This window comes from Gallus gallus, chromosome 16 (assembly GCF_016699485.2).
Source record: "Gallus gallus isolate bGalGal1 chromosome 16, bGalGal1.mat.broiler.GRCg7b, whole genome shotgun sequence".
Lineage (NCBI taxonomy): Eukaryota > Metazoa > Chordata > Aves > Galliformes > Phasianidae > Gallus > Gallus gallus.
This window is the reverse complement of record NC_052547.1, coordinates 189,347-213,500: the sequence shown is the minus strand read 5'-3', so window position 1 is coordinate 213,500 and position 24,154 is coordinate 189,347. Positions and strand designations below refer to the sequence as shown.

The window sequence follows — 24,154 nt, the reverse complement described above, 5'->3', positions numbered from 1 at the left end:
CTAGAGGGGCAGCTGCACCTGCGGCTTCCCTAAAGTGCCTGTATACCAACGCGCACAGCATGGGACATAAGCAGGGTGAGCTGGAGATCTGTGTGTGGTCACAGGGCCACGATCTCATTGCAGTCACGCAGACGTGGTGGGAAAGCTCGTGTGACTGCAGTGCAGCCATGGAGGGCTGTGTGCTTCTAGGAAAGACAGGCTGGGGAAGCGAGGTGGAGGAGCTGCCCTTTATGTGAGAGAGCAGCTGGAATGTAACGAGCTCCACCTGGGAGAGGGGGAAGAATGCATGGAGAGCATGTGGGGATTTGGATACCGGATGGGATATGGCAAAATGAGATATATATGGGCATGGGATATTGATAAGGATATGGGATGTGGACACGAGATGAATTTGGGATGGGATGGATTTGGGATGGGATGTGGGGACATGAGTTTGGGATGGATGTGGGATGATACGGATATAGGACGTGGGGAATGAGATGGGGATAGGATGTGGGACTTGGGGGTACGGATAAGGGGTGGGATAGACTGGGGATGGGATATGGGATGGGATATGGATAGAGGATGAGATATGAGGATACAGATATGGGATGGATTTGGAATATGGTTATGGGATGGATATGAGGGTATGGATATAGGATGGGCTATTAATACACGATGGGATATGGGATGGGATAAGGTTGTGGCATATGGATATGGGTTATGGGATGGCAATGAGATGGGACTGTAGTGGTGATGGGGTCATAGGGGCTATGGGGCTGGGATGCTGCAGTCACCTGTCCCCAGAGTGCCCCCCGGTGTGACATGCAGAGCCCCACAGCCGCTCCTCTGCCTTTTATTCATGCAGAGGTCTGGGGGGGGGGGGTGCCTCCCAGTCCACCGTTATCACAAAATAAGCCTTATTTACAAAAATAAAGTGTGTGCCCCCCTCAACTCCACCCACCCCCGCATGGGAACAATGCGGTCAGAAGGACGGACACCGGGGGATCTGCAGAGGGGTGCCTCCAACTTCGGGGTGTGACACGGTAGGGGTGACACCCCATGCATGTTGACAAAAGCAACACCCAGCAGCGATGACAGCTGTTCCACGCTGATGTCACACACGGTCCCCTCTGGTGGCAGCAGAGTACACCACCACGTCCCCATCCTGGTGGCACATAATGGTGACAGCGCCAGAGGGCTCCAGTGTTACCAGGTCTGGCTGGAGGCAGGCCTGGGGGATGACAAAAGACAGTCGGCAGCTTAGCGATAGCATGGTGACAATGTGGGGCTGACTGTGCCTGTGCCCATGTGGTGGTCAGAGCACAGGGAACGGTATCACCCGAGTGATGGTGACACACAAGAGATGCCAACACCCAATGACAGTGACACCTGATGATGTCAACAACCAACGATGGTGAACCCACCGTGTCACACCCGTGCCGGTCCCCATACATCCTCTGACTGTCCCCAGCCCCCCTGCCAGTCCCCTCTCCTCATCACCTCTTTGATGAGGACGTCACAGCCCTCCAGTTGCACCACCGCAGCTGGTGACACCGGGGGACAATCAGGGAGACGGCCTCACCCAGCTCCAGGAGCTTTAGGATGCTGATGGAGCTCTCAGCATAGATGAGGGTTGGGATGGTGCCAGGTTCCACGGTGACAGGGACAAATGTGGGGACAGGCAGTTGTCCCGGTGTCACCTGCAGTTGTCCCCGCATCACCTGGTGGCCGTAGGGGGCTTTTTTTGGTGGGAACTGTCATCTTCTGCAGGGAGGTGTGGGGAAAAGATAAAACAAAATCAATATTTTATTTTAACAAAAATGGGAACTCTTCAGGGCGATCCCACTGGGATGGAGTGGGGGGGGGGTGAGGAGCAGATGTATCACTGCGTGGGGTTGTTTCCAAAGCACTCACTTGAGACTCCTGGAGGACTCCAGGACCCCCTGGTCTCCCCACAACACCTCTGGGACATCTCCAGACCCAACCAAGGAATCCATAACCCTCCACACCCACATGAGGACTCCCTGAATGCCCCAAGACTCCTCCGGGACATCTCCAGACTCTTCTGGATGAGTCCAGAGCTCCCTGGCCTCCCCCAAATCCCTCAAGGACATAGCCAGATCCTTCTGCATGACTCCAGGGGTAGACATGGGGCTTCTGTGGAGTGAAAAGGGGGTCTGGAGGTGGATGGAGGAGTGGAAGGGGGAAGCTGGGGGGTTGTGGGGAGCTTCCATGATGTGAAAAGGGGGTCTAAGGGTGGAGAGAGGGGGTTGAGGGGCGGGGAAGGAGGGAAACAAGGCTTCTGTAGGGAGGAAAGGGGTTCTGTGAGTGAAGAGGGGTGTTGTGGAGGGGAACTTGAGGGGTTGGGGGGGGGGGGGAAGGGAAGAATGTGGCTTCTGTGGGATGGAAAGGGGGATCTGTGAGTGGAGGGTGAGTTATGAGGAGTGAAAAAAGGGGTGAGTAGAGGCCGCCATTGGGAAGAAAGAGGGTCTGGAGGGTGCTGGGGGGGGGGGGGAGCAGAGAAAGGGGTGAGTGGGGCTTCTGTGGGGTGGAAAGGGGGCCTGGGGAGGAACTTGGGAGGTTGAGAGGGGGGGGGGGGGAAAGGGACGAACAGAGTTGCGAGGAGAAAGAAAGGGCACTTGGGGGTTAAGGGAGGGGTGGAAGGGGGGAACCGAGGGTCGTGAGGGGCTTCTAAGGGGTGAAAATGAGATCTGGCGGGTGGGACTGGGGGTCAAAATGGGGGAACAGACTCCAGGGGTCAGGGAATGGGGAACAGAGCGGTACAGGGGACTCTAAGGGTCAGCAAGCAGAGCTGGAAGGGAGGACAGAGGAGCCTGGGGGTCAGACAGACGGGGCTTGGGGGTGGCAGACTCTTGGGTTCAGAATGAGAGGACTTGGAGGGGGGGGCTGGGGGGAGGGCAGGGGATTCTAGGGGTCTAAATGGGGACTAGGAGGAACACTGAGCTGGAGAGGGGAAAGAAACGGTAAGGATCAGAATGGGGGAAGTGTAGGGGGGATAGCTTGGGGGGGGATGACAGAGAAACCTGTGGGTCAGATAGAGGGGACTGGGAGGGGGGGGACTGATGGGGACAGCATGGGGAGAGTACTAGGGGGGGGCGGGGGGGGGGAAATAAGGGACAAGAGACACTGAGGATTAGAATAGGGAACTGGGGGGGAGGGGGGGGGCAGACAGGGAACCTTGTGTAAAATGGAGAACGGGTGGAGGGGCGCTGAGGGGAGGCACTGCGGTGCGGGGTGGAAGAGGACTCCTGGGATCAGAATGAGGGAACTAAAGCTGGGGGAAGCGCGTCGGTGTGACCCGGGGGGGGTCAGAAGAAAGGACTGGAAAGGTTCGGGGTGATCCGTGGGGGGCGAGGGGAGAGAAGGGGGTGAGGGCAGGGAAATACCCTGGGTGGGGGGGCACAGGGCATCTCCCGCCGCCGAGCAGAGGCCCTGAGCACCGCAGCGGCCCCACGGGGCCAACGCAGAGCAGCACGCAACCCCCCCACCCCCGAACACCCACTCGGAGAAGCTGAAGCGGCGCTCGGAGCCCCGGGGCTGCCCGGCGGCGCTGCAGCAGCGTTGAACCCGGCACGACTTCCGCATGGCCACCGCCGCCGCCGCCTCGGGGCTCAGGGTGATGACGACACAGCGCGGGCCGGCGCGGGCCGATGACGACACGCCGCCAAAGGAACCGCCAGCGCATGCGCACAGACACGGTGCTGCTACGGAGCCGCTGCCACGCATGCGCATTCGCCTTGGGGACGGCGTCCCTGCGCTGCGCAGCTCAGCCTGCACGCACGGCTGGGGGGGAACGGAGCGCCCGCAGGGACCTCCTCGGGAGGTGGGGGGGCGGAGCTGTGGTTATGGCGGCCGTGAGTGGGGCTGTGGGGTCGGAGATCCGCAGCAAGATGCGGCGAAACAATGGGATCGGGGCAGAACGGGGAGGTATGAGAAAACGACACGGGGATCTGGACAACACAGTGAGATCTCGGCTGAAAGAAAGCAGGGAAAGAACAGAAAGAAAGATGAGAAAGTAAAAAGGGAAGGAAAGGGGAGGGAAGGGATAAAGGAGAAGAGAAAGAAAGAGAGGAAACGAAGAAGGAGAGAAAGGAGAATCTCCATCCCTCGTTGCACACAGAGGGGAGCACAGTGACCAAGGATCAGGATAAGGCTGAGGTCCTCAGTGCCTTCCGGACCTTTGGCCGGAGCCAAAGAGCTGTGGTCCGTGGAGTTCAACCCAGCTGGCGGCCGGTCACGAGTGGTTTCCCCCAGGGCTCGGTACTGGGGCCGCTCCTGTTGAACATCTTTATCAATGGCACTTGTTGTGTAGTCCCCCAGGTCCTCCAGAGCTGCGCTGGATGCACTGAGCAGCACGGCGTGGTGCAGGGGATGTACCGCCTGTGCGGCGTGGCGTCCAACATCCACAAACTGCGGTCAGAGTGCTGCGACTGACACAGCTGTCAGTAGGGGCGGAATGGGGCACGTGCCACGTTCTGGGCGTTCAGAGGGCAGCTCCGTGCAGGCAGCGGTGGTGCGCCAGGCTTGTGGCTGTTGGATAGAACACAGGCTGCTCAGTAGACTTGCTGGGGCAGGAAGTTCTCCTCCAGGATGCAGCGTTGGAAGGCTCTGGGACTGCGCTGTCAGCTCTCCTTCCCGTTTGCTCATCTTTGCAGAGCCCTTCTGAGCAGCCCCTGCTCCTCCTGGCTGCTTTGGGCTCCTGGCATGTGATTGTAGACGAGGCAGCCAGTTGTCAGCGTAACTGGGAATGCCTTAGCCAAAAGAAGAGGCCCCCTTTCGGAAACGTCTCATCTAGCGTGGCTTGTGTGTTGTTGGCGACCGAGTGCTTATTTCTTCCTGTAACTCAGGAACCCCTCCCTTTTCTTGACTGTATTTTGTATTGCTTTCTACTTCTTGTTTTCCCCTTCTTCAGCCTCCCCTGCCCGTTGCTGCGTCCTTCTCCCCGGCCATGAATGTGACTCCGAGCAGAGTCCTGACCCAACCCAGGACAGCTACGTCTGTGGCGTTCACAGCGTGAGCTCCCTCTGCAAAATGTACTTCAGGGAGCTCCCAATCCCTCTGCTGTCCGACCGGCTGTATGAGCAGTTGTCAGTAAGTACAAGGCACTGTCTTTCATTTACCTCTTCCCTGGGCCTCTTGCCGTGGCCTGTCACGTACACATACATCTGCACACCTGTTCTGGTCTTCATTCTGTTTAAGTTGGGGTTTTCATAGAGATCCAAAGGGTGAATCTGTAACACCAAGTGCTTACTCTGACATTGTCTTCCAGTGGGTAGGATAACCAAGTCTTAGAAGAATACAGCACCTCCCCCGGGACTGTGATGGCTGTGCTGCTGCTTTCTGATCCTCCCTCTTTCCTGTGGTTTTCCTTTACAGGACACAGTTCTTTATCACGGCGCAAGTCCCTGTGGGTGTCTTCTCCTTCCACAAAGCTGCTCACACTGGAGGAGGCACAGGCACAGACACGAGGCCACAGCAACTCTCCCGTTGTGTCAGACAGCAGAGAGATTGAAGGCCCCGCAGCTTTACAGGGGAAATGCCACCCAGTCAGTGGCTTTCCATCCGAAAGGTAAAGAGGAGTTTCTTTTCCAGCACCTATCATAGTTGTTGGAGTGGGCTTTTTCCCCATTATGTTGCTGCTGCAAAAACTTGCTGAAACTAAGTTATCCTAGTCATGCCTGAAGTGCAGTAGCAAATTTCCACTTACTTTGGACTCTGAGGATTCAGCTAGCATACAGCTGCCCCATGGGCTCAGTTTAGCCACACAGCGGCGCTGTTCCTTTCTTGTTAGGCAGGCAGTCACGAGGCCTATAAAGCCATCTGATGTCTGTCCTTGCCTGTGCTACCTGTACCTGGAAACACTGGGGTTTTCCAGATTTCAGGACCACGTGCCTGAAACACATTCTGGTTCTCCTCTAGCAAAGCTGTGGGACAGGACAGAGTTGCTTGCACTAGAAATTAAACATGGCTGGCAGCGGGAGGAGCTCTAAGAATGGAAACATCCTCAACTGTTTGAAAGAGACTGAGTCTGTAAGGTGTGCGTCAGCAGAAACCAGGCAGGGCTAGGAACAAGCAACTGGTGGCAAGAGCTCAGCGCAGCTCTTCCCTCACCCTGCGCCACAGCTCACACCATTCCCTCTGTTTTCTCACTCTAGAAAAAGTCCAGCCAATGAGATGAAGAAATCAGCAGCTGGCAGTTGGCATTCCTGCTTCAGCCTGGGAAAATCACCCTCTGTGGCCAAACAGATTGCAGCACAAACCCAGGAGCCCTCAGAAGCAAAAGTCGTGGCCGTGGCAGGTAAGGGTGCAAGTCCAGCTTTCAAAAGACTGCTTTTCAGCAGCACAGAATTCATGCTTTCAGTGTGCTTGTACCTCCTTCTAGCATTCAAGCCTGCGCATAACATCTTCAGTTCACCCCTGTCTTTCCTAACTGGGTCTCCTGTTAACTCAAGATCTGGAGCTGACAGAGCACACCATTCTCATGCCTTTTTCCCCCGAGTAGTTTTTGAAAGACAGTTTATGGGCACCCCTACAAGAAGGCTCAGAGTGTCTCCTTCTGACACTGTTACTATGGAAGTAAGAATACATTTCTGGCTCCATTCTGTTTTTGTGTCAGAAGGCAGACATTTAAACTACGTAAAGGCACTTTCCCACAAACATTCCCACAGAGGGAAGGCATCCAACATCTTTCTGTAGCTACAGAGACTCTGACTTTTATACCCTTTTGGTGTATATTTTACTGCCTGTATGGCAATCAGGTATACAGATTGTAAGGTAACTAGGCATAGGACCAGAGAGATTATTACTTTTACAAAAGAGTAATGAAATAAAGAACTTACCCATGTCCTGGGCTCACAGAAGGGCTCCACAGGGGAGTGACTTCCAGATAGAGAGCCTTCCTCCTTGGGAGTCAGCCCTTAAATGGGGTCTAGGAGCCAGGCTCCACCCCTTCCAGTCACTCAGGTGAAATTGCATTCACCTGTGCCCCTGTGGCTGACTCAGTGCTTGCCTCAGGTGGTCAATCAGAGGTTCAGGCCGTGATTCAGCAGTTCCTATACACCATCTCTTTCCAAATTTACAAACAGCAACTGTGCATTTTTGCAGAAGAACACAGCACAAATCCTGAAGTGTGGGCCAGCGGGGAGTTTTATCCAACCTTCTCCCTGATGCAGGTTTAAAAAAAGGGAGTATGACATTCCTGACTGCAGATAAGCAACAGCACAGATGCCTGCCATCCCCGCAGTAAAAGCTGGTCTTGGTAATGAAGCAGCTTCTCCATCTGTGTCAGGCAGTGGTATCAGGGCAGTGCTCTTCAGAGCTTGGTTTTCCTTTGAAGGACTTTGTACAGCTGACCTCACCTGCCTTTCATTCCCTGCCATCTCCTCCTTTCTCTTTTGAGGGGAAAAAGGCAGCCTTGGGAAGGAAAATGATTTGAGGGCACTTAATGAACAGCTATTGCTAACTCCATGCGGTGAGCATCTTGCATGCTGCTTGAAGCCTGCTTGAAAAACAACACCAAGGCATTGCCTCCTTGGACAGTGACAGTTTGACGCTCACCCCTGTGCATCTGCTCGTTCCTAGGTGAATCTAACCGGTTTCGACCCAGAAGACCCAGGCCCAGTAGTGGTGCGCTGTGCACGTCCTTCAGTGCAGAGCTGTCAGGAAGCACGAATCGCTGCAGTTCTGATGACAACCTTCCACATGACAACAGCGATGGGGATAAGGCGCTCATCTGCGTTCCTGCCCCCATGTCTCCTGGCTCTGCTGAAGATGCTGACCTGAGCCCACCAGCCATCGGCAGTCGCTAGCCTGGATTGTGACTCAGTGTCCTTCCAGTGCAGCCCACCTCATGCAGAGTCTGAGTGCCCGGGCAGCAGCACCTCCATGAGGAGCAGGTCGGCATCGCTGAGGAGGACTTATAATCAGGCAGCCAGTCCCAGGCACTGGGAGGCACACACAAGTGTGATGCAGTCACGCTGCTCTCCGAATTCTGTGCTTGATTAATCCGAAGAAATCTTTATGCCATGATGAGCAAACCACGCTATCTACCAAATGATGTCAAAGTCTTCTTTCTCAACCTTTGCTTCCCTTTCCTGCACACGAAGCAGCAACCTGCTGGCATCAGGGGGCTTCTAATTTGCCATCAGAGCGTCAGTGTCAGAGTCGACAGAGTGTCAGTGGTCATCAGAAGGCTTTGTTGGCTGTCAGAGGGCTCCACTGATCATGAGAGATCTTCACTGACCATCGGAGGGCTTCATTAATCAACAGAGGGTGTCATCGGTCATCAGAGAGGAGATTTGAGGTGCCTAAGGGAGGGGATCTGGGGACTCCATGTTGGGTAATGGTGGAGGGGAACCGGGACTGAAGGAAGAGGGCTGAAGCAGATCCAAGTGCGGGACAGTTGGCTGCGATAAGGGAGGGGTAAAAGGAGAGCGACCTGGAGACATCGTGGCCATGGAGAAGGTGGAACAAAGGAGGAAGGGTTTGGGAGGAACTGGAAGGAGGAATTGGGAGAGAGTACTGGGGCTGCTTGGCAGCACGGGGAGCTTCGTCCTTTAAGGATTTTGGAGCAGGCAGTGGAGAGGGGATAGAGTCCCACGGGTGCAGGGCATGGAGCTGGGGACCCCTCCCAGCACTTATGGGTGGCCTCTGCCAGGCAGGGACAGATGGGAGGGGTCCCTGCTGAGCTTGGGGACAAGGACGCAGACACACAGAGTGTGGCTTTGCTGAGGGCTTTATTGGTCCTTGGAGGATGTCGGTGATCATCAGCATCTTCATTGGTCTTCAGAGGACCCCATTGGTCAGCAGAGGATGTGTCCCTCTATGGCATCTATCCCCAGGCTCTGACGCCCAGTGCTCAGGGCTCCCGAGAGCCCCACGGTCCCTCAGTGTCTCTGTTCCAGTGCCACCCTTATCGTAACAGACTTCTTCCTTATGTCCAACCTAAAGACTCTGTCCCCTTCTTTCTTGCAGCCCCTCTTGAGCTACTGAAGGCCGCTCTTAGGTCTCCCCGGATCCTTCTCCAGGCTGCCAAGTTCAATGCATACCAAGAAATGCTTCATGGAGACAAATCAGTGGAACTATAAAGACTAGAATGTCTTTAACCTCAACAGAATAATTTTCAAAAGTCAAATGGGCTCTGTTATAGAAGCTAGTTACGTGATAGCAAATCTGACGGCAGGAAAATCCAAACCATTTCCCAATGGTGACTTTGTTAAGCAATGTATGGAAAACACAACAGGCATAATGTGTCCTGATTTAAAACACAAAAACCAGGTGTCTTCTGCATCTTCTAAGTGTTCGTAAGGAAAGATGCTGGGTTGACAGTATTGGCTTCTACATCATCCTGCTCTAGTGCAACTGCTACTGTTCTTCCCAATTTATTCCTCTCCTTACAATCCCTGTTTCCGTATACTCTGCAAGCCCCCTCTATTAATTTGCCCAGGTCCCTTAGCTTCCCAGGTACCTCACCCGTTCCTTTAATCTGTGGAAAATAAAGCCATCCTTGCCCTGACTAGCAAAAGACCTTGGGAGGTGTAAACAAGGTCAGCAGACATGGAGGGACAGAGTTTCCTCTTTCAGAAAAGCTGAAAGATTGTAACTATTCATGCCAGACAGACCCTCTCAACACAATCACGAGTTGTCTAGCTTGTACACCTGGCATGGGTGTGAGCAGAGACTATAAAGACCATGGGCAAGCCCCACCAAACCTGAGGTGGCTTGACGGCGAAGAGTGGAGAAGCCCAGCTCCAGTGTCATGTACTTCAGGGCAGGATGGAAGATCCAGCACTGCCACACGCATTGGCAAGAGGGTCACGTTTAATAAGTGCATACTGACCAAGTGCATATTGTTCATCACACACAATAAAAGTTTTTGTTGTGCACTAACAACGGAGTCCGTGTCTAATTGCCACAGGTAAACCTTGTTGTTATTTGTCTTCCTCAACCTGTATGAGGACCTTTGGACAGGATTTCAAAAGGGCATGGAGGGGTTTTACCAGTGTTCCATAGTGGTAGGCAGCACCACCTGGTCATCCCCAGGAGACTCTGGAGCTCCTCAGCTGTTTGAGGTTCTGGAGTGTGGCAGATTGTTTCCTTCCTGGCAGTCCTCAAGGTTCAAGGCCCAGCTGTAACTTCCTATCCCAAATAGGGTCACTTGCCGTTGAGTTATTTATGCCTTCTGTTGAGAAACCTGATAATCATTTAAAGCAAGAAATTCATTGCACGCAGTCCTCTTTTTGTTTCCGTGGCATCCACATACTGCAGTAAAGTTCCACCATGGGATGGAGCCAAATCTCAGGCTCATGAGTTGACCAGTTCTCAAGAATCATTGGGCCGTTCTCCCAACCCTGGGTAACACTGTCCAGGTTAACCGAGTCTCTTTCCTCTCATATTAGGGGTCTCCTATTCAAAGGCAAACAACCTTTGGCTTCCTGTGGCGAAACCAGGCAGAAAAGGCATCCTTCAACTCCGGAAGGTAAACTCCACCTACTCATTCCCTAACTTGGTTAATAAATGTATGGATTTGCCACCACGGAGTGTATACATTTAACAATTCTATTACTTGCCCTCAGATCTGGTGCCAAACTATAGCACTTGCTGTCCAATTTTCATCGGCATGACTGGAGTGTTGTATTAGGGCTGCATTTTGGCTCTGCCAGGTATTCCTGATACCCCCACTCCTAAGCATACCTTATTTAAGATTTCTGTAACTTCTGGGGGTACAACATTGTTTTTCCAGTTTGTGTTAAAGCCAGACTTACAATTTTCCATCAGTTAATTCTCTTTGCCCCTTAGCTCCAGTTTTATTGAATTTAAGCTCTGCATCCATTTGTTCTAATAAGTCTTGCCAGAGTAGCGGTTTTGGAGAACCTGGCATGTACAAGAATGTATGTATTCCTACTTGTTTTCTCAGCCTATACTTAATTGATGCCGAAAGGTAAGCTCTTTCTTGTTGGGCAGTCGCTCCTACTACTGCTGCAAAATCATCTCCGGGTGGTAAGAGGGACCCGAATACACCAGAAAATAAACCTGCTCTCCTAGCTGCAATTTAACCAATGGATCTGCTAGGGTCAACTTGTCAGGTTCCCATCATTCAGCTTGGTAGGATTTTTCCAGCAATGTGCCATTTCCCTGCAGTTTGCACACTGCTTTCGGTCCAGCGGGGGTTTTTTGGGCAGTGTTCCCTTTTGTATGCAATTAATCCCAAGATGTTCTTCCCCTATCTTACCCACACATCCTACTTGGTCATGGGCCCACATATCTACCTTGTAACTTGTAGGATTAACTGTATCAATTCTATGATCCTATGATTCAATGAGAGGCTGGCACCAGCCCCAGGGACGGAAGCCACATCCGCAGCCAGACAGTGTGGCACCAGGCGTAGGGCCTAAAGCCAAAGCCAGAGACGCTGGCACCATCTCTGGGACTGAAATCCACAGCCAGACAGGCCAGCATTGGCCCCCCGGCCTAAAGGCACTGCCACAGCCAGAGAGGCCTACAGCTGACCTGGGGCCTAAAGCTGCAGCTAGAGAGACCGGCACCGGCCTCAGAGTCTGAAGCCACAGCACAGCCACAGCCTGAGAAGCCAACAGCAGCCCCTGGTCCTGAAGCCACAGGCAGACAGGCCAGCACTGGCTCCAGGGCCTAAAGCCACAGACATCCACATCCAGTGAGGACGGCAAAGGCCCTGGGGCTTAAAGCCACAGCCACAGCCCAACAGGCCTACACCAGTCCGGGGCCTAAAGCCACAGCTCGACAGGCCTAAAGGCACCGGTCCTGAGTCATAAAGCCAGAGCCAGAGAGGCTGAAATGGTCCTGGGGCCTAAAGCCACAGACAGAGAGGCCGGCACAGGCCCCGAGGCCTGAAGCCACATCCGCAGCCAGGCAGGCTGCCATTCGGCCCCGAGGCCTACAGCTACAGCCCGAGAGGCCTGCACCGGCCCCAGGGCCTGAAGCCCCAATCAGCAAAGCCGGCACCAGCCCAAGGGCTGAAAAAGACAGCCCGGAAGGCTGGAACCAGTCCAGGGGCTTGGAGCCACAGCTCCGGCTAGAGAGGCCAGCACTGGCCCTGGGGCCTAAAGCCACGCACACAGCCAGGGAGGCCGGCACTGTCCCTGGGACTTAAAGCCACAGCCTGAGAGGACAACATCTGCCCCAAGGCCTAAAGCCGCAACCAGAGATGCCAGCACTGCCCTGGGTTTTGTTTTCTACTGGTTCCTCTGGGACTCCACTGACCACTAGGAGGCCATACTGGTCTTGACTGGTTTTTATTGGGCTGCACAAGAATCATCTTCACTTCTCCATTATTTTACTTCAAACAACCCCATTGGGTGACCCTGGTGTTGGTTTCCTAAAATTTGGATCTGGGAGGCGTCCATTTCCTTCACTTATGACGTAAGCAACGAAGCGATGTGGGTAATCGCTGAGGTCACAAACACTGCTGGGGTGGGAGCGTCTGTGCCACAGCTGGTGAGCAGAGCTGGTGCTCTGGTGAGCGTGCTGCACGCAGACTGAGCTCTGGGCCTTCCTTAGAACAGATCACCCTGCGAGTGCCCGTCAGAAGCACCGCTGTGGCGTGTGCATGAGCTGGGCACAGCTTGGGCTGAGCGGGCCGAGCAGGTGAGCTGGGTTTGGTGCTGGGTGGTTGCCGGGAGGTGTCTCAGCAGAAAAGCTGGGCTGGGGAGGAGCTCCCAGCTCCTGCGGTGCCCCTCAGCATGGCTGTTTCCAGGGGAAATGGGTTCTTGTTGAGATCCCATCCCACGATTCGGTGAGGACGACGAGATGTCATTCCTCCCCTGGAAATCTGCTGCCGGGCCCCCACCTTCACCACCTTTCCAGCTGAAAGGCTGGAACCCGTCCAGGGACTTGGAGCCGCAGCCCCAGCTAGAGAGGCCAGCACTGGCCCTGGGGCCTAAAGCCACGCACACAGCTAGGGTGGCCGGCACTGGCCCTGGGGCTTAAAGCCACAGCCTGAAAGGACAACATCTGCCCCGGGGTCTATAGCCCCAGCCAGAGGGGCTGTCCTTGGGGGCCTAAAGCCACACACACAGCTAGGGAGCATGGCACTGGCCCTGGGACTTAAAGCCACAGCCTGAGAGGACAGCATCTGCCCTGGGGCCTAAAGCCACAACCAGAGATTCCAGCACTGGCCCTGGGTTTTGTTTTCTACTGGTTCCTCTGGGACTCCACAGACCACTATGAGGCCATATTAGTCCTTACTGGCTTTTACTCGTCCGTACTGGGATGAACTCCTACTGGTTCCTACACGTTTCTCTGGGACTCCACTGACCACTAGGAAGCCCTACTGGTCTTTACTGGTTTTTATTGGGCTGCACAAGAATCATCTTCACTTCTTCATTATTTTACTTCAAACAAACCCATTGGGTGACCCTGGAATTGGTTTCCTAAAATTTGGATCTGGGAGGCGTCCATCTCCTTCACTTATGACGTAAGCAACGAAGCGATGTGGGTAATCGCTGAGGTCACAAACACTGCTGGGGTGGGAGCGTCTGTGCCACAGCTGGTGAGCAGAGCTGGTGCTCTGGTGAGCGTGCTGCACGCAGACTGAGCTCTGGGCCTTCCTTAGAACAGATCACCCTGCGAGTGCCCATCAGAAGCACCGCTGTGGCGTGTGCATGAGCTGGGCACAGCTTGGGCTGAGCGGGCCGAGCAGGTGAGCTGGGTTTGGTGCTGGGTGGTTGCCGGGAGGTGTCTCAGCAGAAAAGCTGGGTTGAGGAGGAGCTCCCAGATCCCGCGGTGCCCCTCAGCATGGCTGTTTGCAGGGGAAATGGGTTCTTGTTGAGATCCCATCCCACGATTCGGTGAGGATGAGGAGATGTCATTCCTCCCCTGGAAATCTGCTGCCGGGCCCCCACCTTCACGTCAGACATTGAAAAGGAAGGAAAGTGCAAACTTCACAGAGAGCAACTTGTGCCTCACTGCCCCACGGATGGCTGGGTGCAGAGCTACTGAGGAGATGGAGAAGAGCACCGTCTCACAGAAGCCATGGCAGTCAGACACAAGCTGGAGCTAGCGTTGGGCAGCTCTTGCAGCCAGCTGGTTTCCAGACATTGCCCTCCTCAAGAGACTACATTGCCTGGCAGAAGAAAGCTGGGAAAATGCTTCTTCCTCACAATTTTCCACCTGTTGGTACTTTCTGCAGGGTTCCTGTCCAAAAGGAGATTTCAGAGATCAAGGCAGTCTCAGGAAGAGTGAGGCCAGCTCTTTCCAAGAGCAGAGAAGTTCCTGCAGAGAGAGCCCTGGGAACTTCGGCTTTCTCGGAGACAGCGGTCATGTCTCAGCAAGGAGACGACTGCAATTCCTATTTCTGTCCTGTGAGTGGAGAGGTACGGCTGGGTTTCTTTTGCTTGGTTCTTCTTCCTTTGTCTCATTTTTAAGGGAAGGGACGGAGCAGGAGGAGCCCTACTGGTCCTTTGTGACCTCAATAACCGGTTGGATTCTGCGCCCACTGCTGACAGCCAAGGCTAATGGCAAGGACATGGCTCAGGCGGTATTTTCCCTTAGTGATAATTAGCCTCTCAGCACTCTGATATCCTATCTCTGGCAACCTGGGGTGCCCATTCCCACCACCGTTTCTTCCTTTTTCTCTTCAAAAGCAGGGCGGCGCAGTTCCCTGTGTTTGGGAACAGCAGCCAGCAGGCTGCCAGAGGTCCAACTGCGCCTTTCAGCGCACAGAGGGACGCGACGGGGACGGACCGTCCTTACTGCCATGCGAAAGTGAGTTTTTTCAGCCCTCTGTCGTGAAGCATGGAAGAATGATTTTTGAGTACTACCTCTGGGCGGGTGCAGTGCTGCGGGGGATGTCAAGGGAGCATCCATTTGCAGTGCAGGAGGGAGCAGTGAGAAGTGGACTATCAGTTTGTGTTTGGGCTGTCAAAGTAGCATCTTTCTGTTTTCTGGGGGGACATGGGCTTCTGCTGCCTGCTGGTATCTGTGAGATCAACACATGATATGTTGTGGTAGGGACGGAGCCTGCGCGTCCACAGAATGGTGCGGGGCAACGGGGAAAACGGAAAGCCTCCGCAGGTAAGAACCTGTTCTGAGCTGCGGTGTGGGTACCTGCCTCTAAACAGGGCTGCGTGAAGGGGTGGGTGTGTGATGGAGGAGAGAGGAAAGGGCATGGCAGATCTGTGCCTACTGCAGAAGTGGCACAGCGCTGTAGCAGCGGAGAGGCAAATGGAAGTAACTGGTCTTGAAGACCAGAAGTTTGTGGTTGGCTGTGCTCAAATCTTCCTCCAAAGAGATGCTCTTCATGCATTCCTTGTCTCCTTTCTGTTAGAAGCTGATGCAAGCGGCCTTCCAGCAAAGCGCAGCCATGCGGAAGGCCAGGAGAGGAGCGCAGAGTGTGGCACAACACCCAAGAGAGGTACAGACACACAACAGGCATCTGGGTTTGGTGCACTGTCTTTCTAGTTAGTTAGGCTTCCTGACTGTTCTTCTGTGGGACTGTTCTCCTTGCGTGTTGCTTGGGGTCTTAATCCCTGGGATTTCCTGCTACCTTTCCTGTTCTGATTTGTAATGTGAATCACCCAAGATACCTTACTGTGAACATGGTACGAGAGAGCAGGCAACGACCCTTTGGGATTTTCTTGCTTTTCCCAGCAGTGGCGACCAGCTTGGATGTGCCGGAGGACACCACGGACATTCAGGGTTTGCTCTCTTGGATCAGTGGTGAGTTTAGGGGCTGCAGAGCCGCAGGTGTGTGTTTGTACAGAGGGGGTGTGGCAAGGCTGTCATCACCATTTTGGGGGATGTTCTTGCATTCTCAGATGTGGCAAGAGCTGTTGAGGTCCCCCACGAGCACCGCAGCAGCCCTGCCCCAGGATGCTTCATCGCTGAGCTCCCTGACTACCCCAGGGACAGCAGAGAGCTCAGCACAGACACACAGGCTGCCGCCGGGACCCCCACCGATCCCTTCTGGGGACTTCCACCATCCCCTGGGCTCCTGTCTGAGCTGCAGTGTGGACTGTCTCCGCTGCACCCCGTCGTACCACATGAGAGTGTCTGGCTCAGTCCACGGCTGACTCCCCTGGCTGTAACCACACCTCCCTCAGCCCAAACCACACAGCCTGTCGAGGAGGTGCAGCAAAGGCAGCCCCAGGGGCTTCAGGCTCAGTCACCACCGTCACTGGGCTCTGTCTCCTGCCCGGTGGCAGAAAAGAAAAGCAGGGGCAGCACCAAGCGGACCAAGCGCCCCGCGCCTGCTGGCACCCCCCGGAAAAGGGAGAGCTCCCAGCAGGAGCAGCCCACCAGCACTGTTCCAGCCAAGAAAAGGAAGCTGCCACCACTGAAGGAAAGAACAGAAAGAAGAGGCCGCAGACACCCACAGCAAGTGAAGCCGTCTGGGGCCAGCGCAGGAGCCAGCAGCAGAGTGCGAGCGGGTGCTGCCAGTGAGCTGTACATGCGCTTGTGTGCATCCATCCAGGCCGTGCACCCGCTGGGGCAGAGGGTGACTGCGGTGGGGCCGGTGCGCCAGCCACCCTCTGTGCAGCCCCAACCCACACCCAGCGCTGGCCCAGCTGCCCTCCAGCCCCAACACAGTGCCACAAACAAGGCAGCGCCAGCACCACCACGCACCACGGCACGAGAGGAGGACGCAGCCAAGAAGATGGCACCGAGCTGCCTGCGTCAATCCCTGCAGAGGTGCTCACTGCTGTGGAGGTACCCACCATCACGATCACAGCTGCACCACCGGCAGCCTCGGCCACAGCACCCCTTGCACTTTGGGCCCCGGCGGGGTGGCCGTGCCACAGTGCCCAGAGTGCTGGAAAAGTCGCGGCCCATCACAGCCGAGCAGCGGCCCAATCGGGAGCTCATGAAGAAGCTGGCCCAGGAGGAGCGGCAGCGGGCGGCCCACCAGATGAAGATCGGCCCCGTGCAGTTCCTGGTGCAGCGGGAGATAGACATGGCCGTAGCCGACGACTACGGCTACCTGTAACGCTGTGCTCCTCGCCGGCCCCGCAGCACCAGGCAGCAGCGGCAGCGTTCCAGGGGCACCAGCAACAGCCCCATGCCTCACCTCCAGAACCGAGCCGTGCTCCAAAGTCAGCACTGCAGTGGATGGGACATTGTCTGGGCGCTCAATTGTTGTGGGATGGCAATTTTAGGAATATTGTTGTTTCTGTTACACTTTGTTTTCTACCATAGGTTATTAAATGTTTTGTGTTCCCTTTTCTATATACCTCTGCCTGCAGTCATTTGTGCCGTGTCACAGCCCCCCAGCTCCCCATGCCCACCTCCGGGGCAGGATGGGGCACCACAGATGGCCGTGTCCCTCAGCTGCCACCACAGGCCTAAAGATACCTCAGGTGTCACGGCTCTTCTGCCTCCACGCTGTTTGGGTCCTGGCAGTTTTGTCTTCAGACGGGGACTCAGCCCAGTCTGTACACCCAGAGCAGGATCTTCCCGTTTGTGGCCAGGCACGAGCGGTGTCCCCCAGGGCTCGGTACGGGGGCCACTCCTACTTCACATCTTTATCAATGATCTTGATGAGGGGATTGAGTGCGCCCTCAGTAAGTTTGCAGGTGACGCCATGTTGGGAGGGAGTGTTGATCTGCTGGAGGGGAGAAAGGCACTACGGAGGGACCTGGATAGACTGGATCGATGGGCCGAGGCAAACTCTGAGCTTCAATAGGGCCAAGCGTCAGGTCCTGCATTTTGTCACAACTACCCCAGGCAACCCTACAGGATTGGGGAGGAGTGGCTGGAAAGCTGCCTGGCGGAAAGGGACCTTGGTGCACTGACGGACAGTCGGCTGAATATGAGCCAGCAGTGTGCCCAGGTGGCCAAGAAGGCCAATGGCATCCTGGCTTGGATCGGGAGCGGTGTGGTGAGCAGGACTAGAGAGTCATCCTGCCCCGTACTTGGCACTGGTGAGGCCTCACCTCGAGTGCTGTGTTCAGTTTTGGGCACCTCCGTACAGAAAGGACATGGAGGTGCTGGAGCAGGTCTCAACCAGGTCTCAACCAGGTGGTTGAGTCACCATCCCTGGATGTGTTTAAGAGCCGTCCAGATGTGGTGCTCAGGGACATGAGTCAGTGGTGAGTTGTTAGAGCTGGGGCAGTATGGTCGGGCTGTGGTTGGACTCGATGATCTTGAAGGTCTTTTCCAACCTGAGCAATTCTGTCATTCTATGATTCCATGATTCTATGATCCCATATCCGTTCCAAGTCCATCCCATATCCAGAGCCCATCCCACATATACCCCATTTCCCAGTATCCCACCCCGTATTCCTCCCAAAATCATATCCATATCCCCACACGGCGCATCCCAATCCCAAATCTCACATCCCAATCCACATCCAACATCCCAACCCCACGTCCCAGTCTGTCCTGGTTTTATGATTTTTGGTTCCTGGTATTCCACGTCATAACGTCACGTAGTGCATTGGGAGTTAAAGTGTTACTGCTCCAGTTCCGGGCACCTGTCCGGAAGAGAAGAAGAACTCCATTCCCCAGGGGGCTTTGCGCTCAGAGAGGAGATATAACCTCTGGCAAAGTCACCTGATGCTCTCTTCTCTTCTCCCCTCGGCTCTCGTCCCGACCGCACGCATCGCCTCAGGTCCTACTGGAAGGCCTACAGCTTTCAGATTCTCTTCCTCTCATTATGTTTGATTTCTTAGCTTCGAGTCTAATTATATTGTATTACAGTGTGTGATCTTGCACTCTGATACCGTATTTAGGAAATTAGTTTGTTTCTCCTCAGATCGTGCCCGCTGTCTTTATTTATTTTGGGGTCCCCTGTCTCCCTTTTCCGGAGGCGCGGATGTTGTGAAATCCCTCCGCCCCGCTGGTCACGGAACTGGGCCGAACCAGCCCGTAAACCGCTGACACAGTCCCACATCCTATGTCCCACATCCCTATCCCAGTTTCAAGTCTCCTTCCCAGTCCCTCATCCTAACCCCATCTCCCACGTGTCAATCCCACTCCCTCATGCCAATCCCAGTCCCACACCCTTTAGTCCCAATCCCAATCCCAGTGCCAGTCCCAGTGCCAGTCCCAGTCCCAGTCCCAGTCCCAGTCCCAGTCCCAGTCCCAGTCCCAGTCCCATCCCCTATAGCAATAGGGCACACCCTGAGGCCCCTCCTCGACAACTGCCGCTCTGCCTCTCCCCCGGCCTCTCATTGGTCAACGGCAGCTCCGGCCCGCCTCCGGCGTCTCATTGGTCAGCGGCAGCTCCGGCCCGCCTCCGGCCTCTCATTGGTCAGCGGCAGCTCCGGCCCGCCTCCGGCGTCTCATTGGCCAGCGGCAGCGCCGCCGGCTCCGATTGGCTGAGGCGCAGCGCGCGGGAGCGGCGGTTAGCAGCCGGCTCGGGCCGCCCGGCTGTCCCGTCAGACGGCGCCGCTCCCTCAGCCCGGCCCCGCCGCTGCAGCCGCTGTTCGCCAGAGCTGTCCGGGCAGCACCGAGACGGAGGCGCGGCACAACGAAAGCGGTGCTGAGGACAGCGGCGCCGGAGGTGTGCGGAGAACGGCTCCGGGCCGGGGCCGGGGCCGGGGCCGGGGCGAGGAACCGTTTGAGGCCCGAACCGCCCCGCCCCGCCCTCCCCTCCCCTCCGCCGTGGGATGCGGGGATTTGGGACGGCTGAAGGACTCGGGGCCCCCACCGCCGCAGTGCTGCTGCCCGCATCCGGGCCGGGCCCCCCCAAGCCTCCAGCGCTGCTCCCGGTGTCCCCCGGAGCTGAGGTGGGTCTGTGGGTATAGGAGCAGGGGGGGAGATGTGGTGGGGATATGGGAGTTTTGGGGGCTGTGGGGGCGATACGGGGGGGCTGTTGGGTAATGTGGGGTATAGGGGGCTGTGGGGGGTGGATAGGAGTGGCTATAAGGATATATGGGGCTACAGGGAGTGTATGGGGGATATGGATCTATAAGGGGCTGTGTGGGGCCATAGGGCGATAAGGCGCTGTGGGGTGGGCTATTAGGGGATGTGGGGCTAGAAGGCTCCCCCTTCTGTTCCCCCTTCTGTTCCCCCTTCCATAGCAGGGTGGGTGAAATGCTAGTCCTGAAATGTAAGTGGGAATTGAAATTGTATTGGGATAGAATATGATTGTTTTCTGGTCTTGGGTCTGAAACGTGTTTTGTCGTTGGGCTTTAGGCACAGGTATTGTTTAACAAGTGCCTTTGGAGAAGTTTTTGGTATCCAGTCTCCTGCTCAGGAAGAAAGAAGAAAGTTTTTGGAGGACTTAATCATGAGTGGAGCTGCTGCTGAAGCTCCACTTCAAACAAGCAAGCTGGTGAGGACGTTGTGCATCTCAGCCTTTCCTCACTGCAAGGTACCAGCGATTCAGTCTGTGCTTTGGCGGTCATTTGCCATCAGCACTTGTGCTTGTATGTGAGCACCAGGCATCCGCTGACGTTGTCTGATGGCTTTAGGCTGGGCAGACACGGGAAGCACTGCCTGCAGCAGCACCAGCTGAGCTCTGTGTGCCAGAGGAAGGAATGCGGCGTCTGGAGGAGCAGGAGGAGGAGACCCTGCGTGACTCTGCGGGGCCGTTCCTCACAGCCTGCCACTGACAGACGTTGTGGGGCACTGCAGAGCCCGTTGGTGCGGAGGAGGTAAAGCGGTGTTGCTCTGTAGTGCCATTTGATCTGTATCTGAATTTCTCCATGTTTGTAGTTCTCAGTGTTTGTGGCCCTGGGTGCGTTCAAAGACGTCAGACCTCCGTGCGTCACTTATTTAGAGTGTTGAAGGTGGTGAATTGTGCTAGACAGAGCGCTTGTCTAATCAAACCTCTGAACTCCAAGGTTTGTTCTGGAGGTCCCGATGACGGCACAGGCATGAAGCAGCCCAGAGCTCGTCGGTGCGGAGAGACTGCGTATTGCGTTGTGAAGGGAGAGACGGAGGAGGGGTTTGAACAGCGTTGCGCAGGAATGAAAGAAGCTGGTAAGAGAAGAGGTGTGTGTTCTGAGAGCAAGGGCTGTACGGCTCATCTCTGTGTTCTCACAGCAAATGCAAGGCAGAGCTCTTTACTCCCTGTTCTTTCTTGCAAGGCTGCGGCACTTCAAAGTGTGCTGTGGATGGGCAGCGCGTTGACAACCCAAGGGTGGCACCAGGAGATGCAGCGCAGCCCTCTCCAGCAGCAGGGTGCATTTATTCGTCTTGCTAATTCTTGAAGTAGAAGGTGTGTTTAGCTTCCGCACTCGGTGGCTTGTTAGCGTGCTTTGGAGGCTTTTAAGCTCCTCCTGTGTTACTCACGCCCTAAGGCAGTGAAGGACTTCCCTTGCTCTGTAGGAATGGTTCCTGAGCAAGGGCATGGCCATCTGCCTGTAACAGATACTGAAGGGGAGGGTTTTGTGACTGCAATGATGCAGTTGGCTTTTTAATGGCAATTGCACCCCGTTAACGTGCAGCTCTTTCTGACACAGGCAGGAGACGGGCAGCGTTACTGCAGCTCGTCTGCGACTTTGAAGCTAAGTTGGGAAGTGGAAGATGTGGATGTGAAAGAAGAACTCAGTTACTGGGACGCTCCCTTTTCTTCCCCTAGCTGTTCCCTTGCCTCAGCCCGGGTTCCCCTTGCATTCCTGTAGGTTTCCCTTCCATCCCCCTGGCTGCCCTGTGCTTTCCCCAAGGTTGCCCTTTCCTTTCCCATGACAGCCCACCCATAACTCCCTCAGCGCCCCAATAGTCCCCTCAATATTTCCCATCCAAGAACCTGTAGCTACCCCACGACCCCCACGGAGCCCCATAGGCCCTCAAGGACCTCTTCACCTTCCGCATAGCTGGCCCAAAACGTCACAGAACCACATAGTCTGTTACAGTACCCCATTTCCCTACTGGGCTCCCACTGAACCCCCATGTTTCCTCCCTAAGACCTGCCTTACCTCATCCAGAACCCCCCTGAGATCTTCCCGACCCCAAAGTTCCTTACAGGATCCCCATAGCTGACCCTCCTCAACCCCATTTCCCTCCAAATCCCATATCACCACACAGCTAGGGCAGGATTGGCTGCTGCAGGAAAGGAATGCGGAGCAGGGGGAGGTGTAGGGCACAGATGTTGGTGAAAATGACATGGGGGGCACTGGGGAGACGGGTACACAGTAACCTGGGAGTATTTGGGGATATGGGCCAATATGGGCCTGCAGGAGGAGAATGCTGTGCAGAAGAAGGCAATGTGTGAGGTGCTCAACCACCACCCCGCACCCCCCCTTTTTAACCCCAACTTCTCCCCTCATCCCCCCATTCCCCGTTTGTCCCCATACCACAGCACACCCCAGTGTCTCACCTGCAGCCCACATCTTGCCTTCTCCCGAACAGCATTCTGCTCCTGCAGGCTGTGTGCCCATATCCTCCCATGTGCTTATATCCCCCTCTCCCCCCCCACACGCACCCAGAGCCCCATAGCTCCTCCAGGACCTTCTCAGACCTGGTAAACATCCCCCACAGCCAACCTGGGACCTCATAGAGTTCCGCAGTCCCCAACAGCGCCCCTTATCCTTGCACTGGGCTCCCACTGAACCCCCACATATCTTCTCTTGGACCTCCCTAACTCCCCTCAGGTCACCCCTGGGATCCCACAGTCCCCGACAGGACCCCCATCACCGTCCCAGGACGTCCATAGCCCACCTGGGGCCCCTCTTCACCCCCGTATCCTTCCAGATCCCATACAGCAGGAGGGGAATGCAGAGCTGGCAAAGGTGTAGGGCACAGCTGTGGGTGAAAGTGACGTGGGGGGCACTGGGGAGACGGGTGCGTGGGAACGTGGGAGGATTTGGGGGTATGGGCCACAGCCTGCAGGAGCAGAGTGCTGCGCAGGAGAAGGCAACGTGTGAGGTAAAGGTGGGACCTGTGGGTGCGGGGACAGGGGGTGGCATGGGGATGTAGGGGGTGTGGGGGCATGTGGGGAGCGGTTTGGGGTCAGAGTGGGGGATGTGGGGCGGTGTTGGAGTGCATTTATGGATTTCTTCCTGAGAGGGGGTTGGGGTTCCCTGTGGCCCAAAGGTGGAGCCCTGGTCCGTACGTGACCCCATTACCCCATACAACTCCGCGTGACCCCAGGGCTGCACATCACCCATAGCCCTGTGAGTACCATATGCCCAGAGGAGGCTCTGGACAGTGATGGGGCTGTTATTGGGTCATTCAGGGGGCACTGTAGGGTGGCTCTGGGTCTGCTGTAGAACAGCACTCTATATCTGCCCCTGACCCTCATCTTGCCCACGTCTTCTGGGGCAAGATGGGGGTCAAGGGAGCTATGGGGGAGGTCCCACAATCAGAGCAGGTTCACCACCAGCTCCGTGTGGGGGATCATCAGCCCCACCGAGGTGTGGGTGTGTCCCATAGCTGCCCCACAGCAGCCCCAGAGCCATCCTAGAGCAGCCCCAGAGCAGCCCCATCACTGCCCACGGCCCGTGGCCAGCAGCAGTTCCACCAGCAGCAGTGTGTTGGGTAAAGGCAGCTCCTAGGTGTGGCTCTGCCCCATAGCTGCCCCAAAGTGCCCCTGTAGCCCTCCCATAGGCATCCTTTAGCTGCCCCACAACCCGTAGGGCTTCCCCACATCCCAGCGCATCCCCCCAAGTGCCTGCGGGGTGTGCGAGAAACGCTCTCCTCCCTGCTGTTCCATCGGGCGCAGCTCTCGGTGCAGCAGCAAAGCTCCTTCCTGATTGCTGTGGCGTTACTGCACTCTCCCTCCTCGTGGCGAGGGAGAAAACGCGCAGCTGCTCCGTGAGCTCCTTCTGCTCCTGGAGCTCTCCTCCCGTGGCACTCACTGCTCTCCTGTTCCCCCTTGGCTGGGGACTGCAGGCTCACAGTCTCCGCCACGCATCCGCTGTGCCGTTTCTCCAGAGGAGCTCTATGGCCAACCTGTTCCTTTCGGGCTGATTGTGTGCTTTTCTATGCAGACAGGCAGGCAGGCAGGATTTCTTGCAGCTCTCGCACTTGCTGTGTCTCATGCTCCGTCCTGCAGCTGTGCCTTCTCTCGTTCGTGATGTGCTCTGCTCAGCATCTGTCTGCTGAACAACAGCTGTCACAGCTGTCACACTGGCCCTACCTTGTGCTCTCCCTGCAGACGTTAGAACATTCTCTCTGCCACTCTCCAAAGCGTAACAGCTCAGATGGTTTCCAGCAGCACACAGCTGGCACACAGAGCCGTGCTGACCACGGCAGGGTGCAGCTTCTTGTTGCAGAGCCCCGTAGCGGT

General features: G+C 55.8%; 2 protein-coding genes, 1 long non-coding RNA gene and 1 other non-coding gene across 7 annotated transcripts; 3 read left to right on the top strand and 1 right to left on the bottom strand.

The window, feature by feature from the left end:
* Nucleotides 1–628: 628 nt before the first annotated feature.
* LOC124417258 lies at nt 629–3,607 on the bottom strand. The gene is made up of 3 exons (XR_006931648.1): nt 3,506–3,607; nt 1,483–1,746; nt 629–1,213 (listed from the first exon to the last, which is right to left on the bottom strand). It is a non-coding gene; the product is annotated as an uncharacterized LOC124417258 (long non-coding RNA).
* Nucleotides 3,608–3,631: 24 nt separating this feature from the next.
* On the top strand, nt 3,632–9,891 carry LOC112531211. The gene is made up of 6 exons (XM_040648855.2): nt 3,632–3,930; nt 4,916–5,094; nt 5,380–5,572; nt 6,159–6,301; nt 7,585–8,305; nt 8,977–9,891. The coding sequence occupies exons 1-4, from the start codon at nt 3,654–3,656 to the stop codon at nt 6,179–6,181; spliced, it is 672 nt and encodes a 223-aa protein (XP_040504789.1). The 5' UTR covers nt 3,632–3,653; the 3' UTR covers nt 6,182–6,301; nt 7,585–8,305; nt 8,977–9,891.
* A 3,563-nt stretch (nt 9,892–13,454) lies between these two features.
* LOC121106917 (proteoglycan 4-like) lies at nt 13,455–17,186 on the top strand. 3 transcript variants are annotated; one of them, XM_040648676.2, is made up of 7 exons: nt 13,455–13,678; nt 14,168–14,351; nt 14,625–14,742; nt 14,989–15,051; nt 15,305–15,391; nt 15,628–15,696; nt 15,795–17,183. In XM_040648676.2, exons 1-7 carry the CDS (start codon nt 13,641–13,643, stop codon nt 16,961–16,963), a joined length of 1,728 nt encoding a protein of 575 aa, XP_040504610.1. In that variant the 5' UTR covers nt 13,455–13,640; the 3' UTR covers nt 16,964–17,183. The 3 variants fall into 3 exon arrangements, with proteins under 3 accessions (XP_040504610.1, XP_040504609.1, XP_040504608.1); XM_040648675.1 differs by lacking the exon at nt 13,455–13,678 and having other exon boundaries at nt 13,691–14,351; nt 15,631–15,696; nt 15,795–17,186; XM_040648674.1 differs by lacking the exon at nt 13,455–13,678 and having other exon boundaries at nt 13,691–14,351; nt 15,795–17,185.
* Nucleotides 17,187–20,142: 2,956 nt separating this feature from the next.
* Nucleotides 20,143–21,892, top strand: LOC121106964. 2 transcript variants are annotated; one of them, XR_005840221.1, is made up of 4 exons: nt 20,143–20,293; nt 20,766–20,916; nt 21,012–21,142; nt 21,387–21,892. It is a non-coding gene; the product is annotated as an uncharacterized LOC121106964 (transcript). The 2 variants fall into 2 exon arrangements; XR_005840220.2 differs by having other exon boundaries at nt 20,146–20,293; nt 20,766–20,904.
* Nucleotides 21,893–24,154: the final 2,262 nt, after the last annotated feature.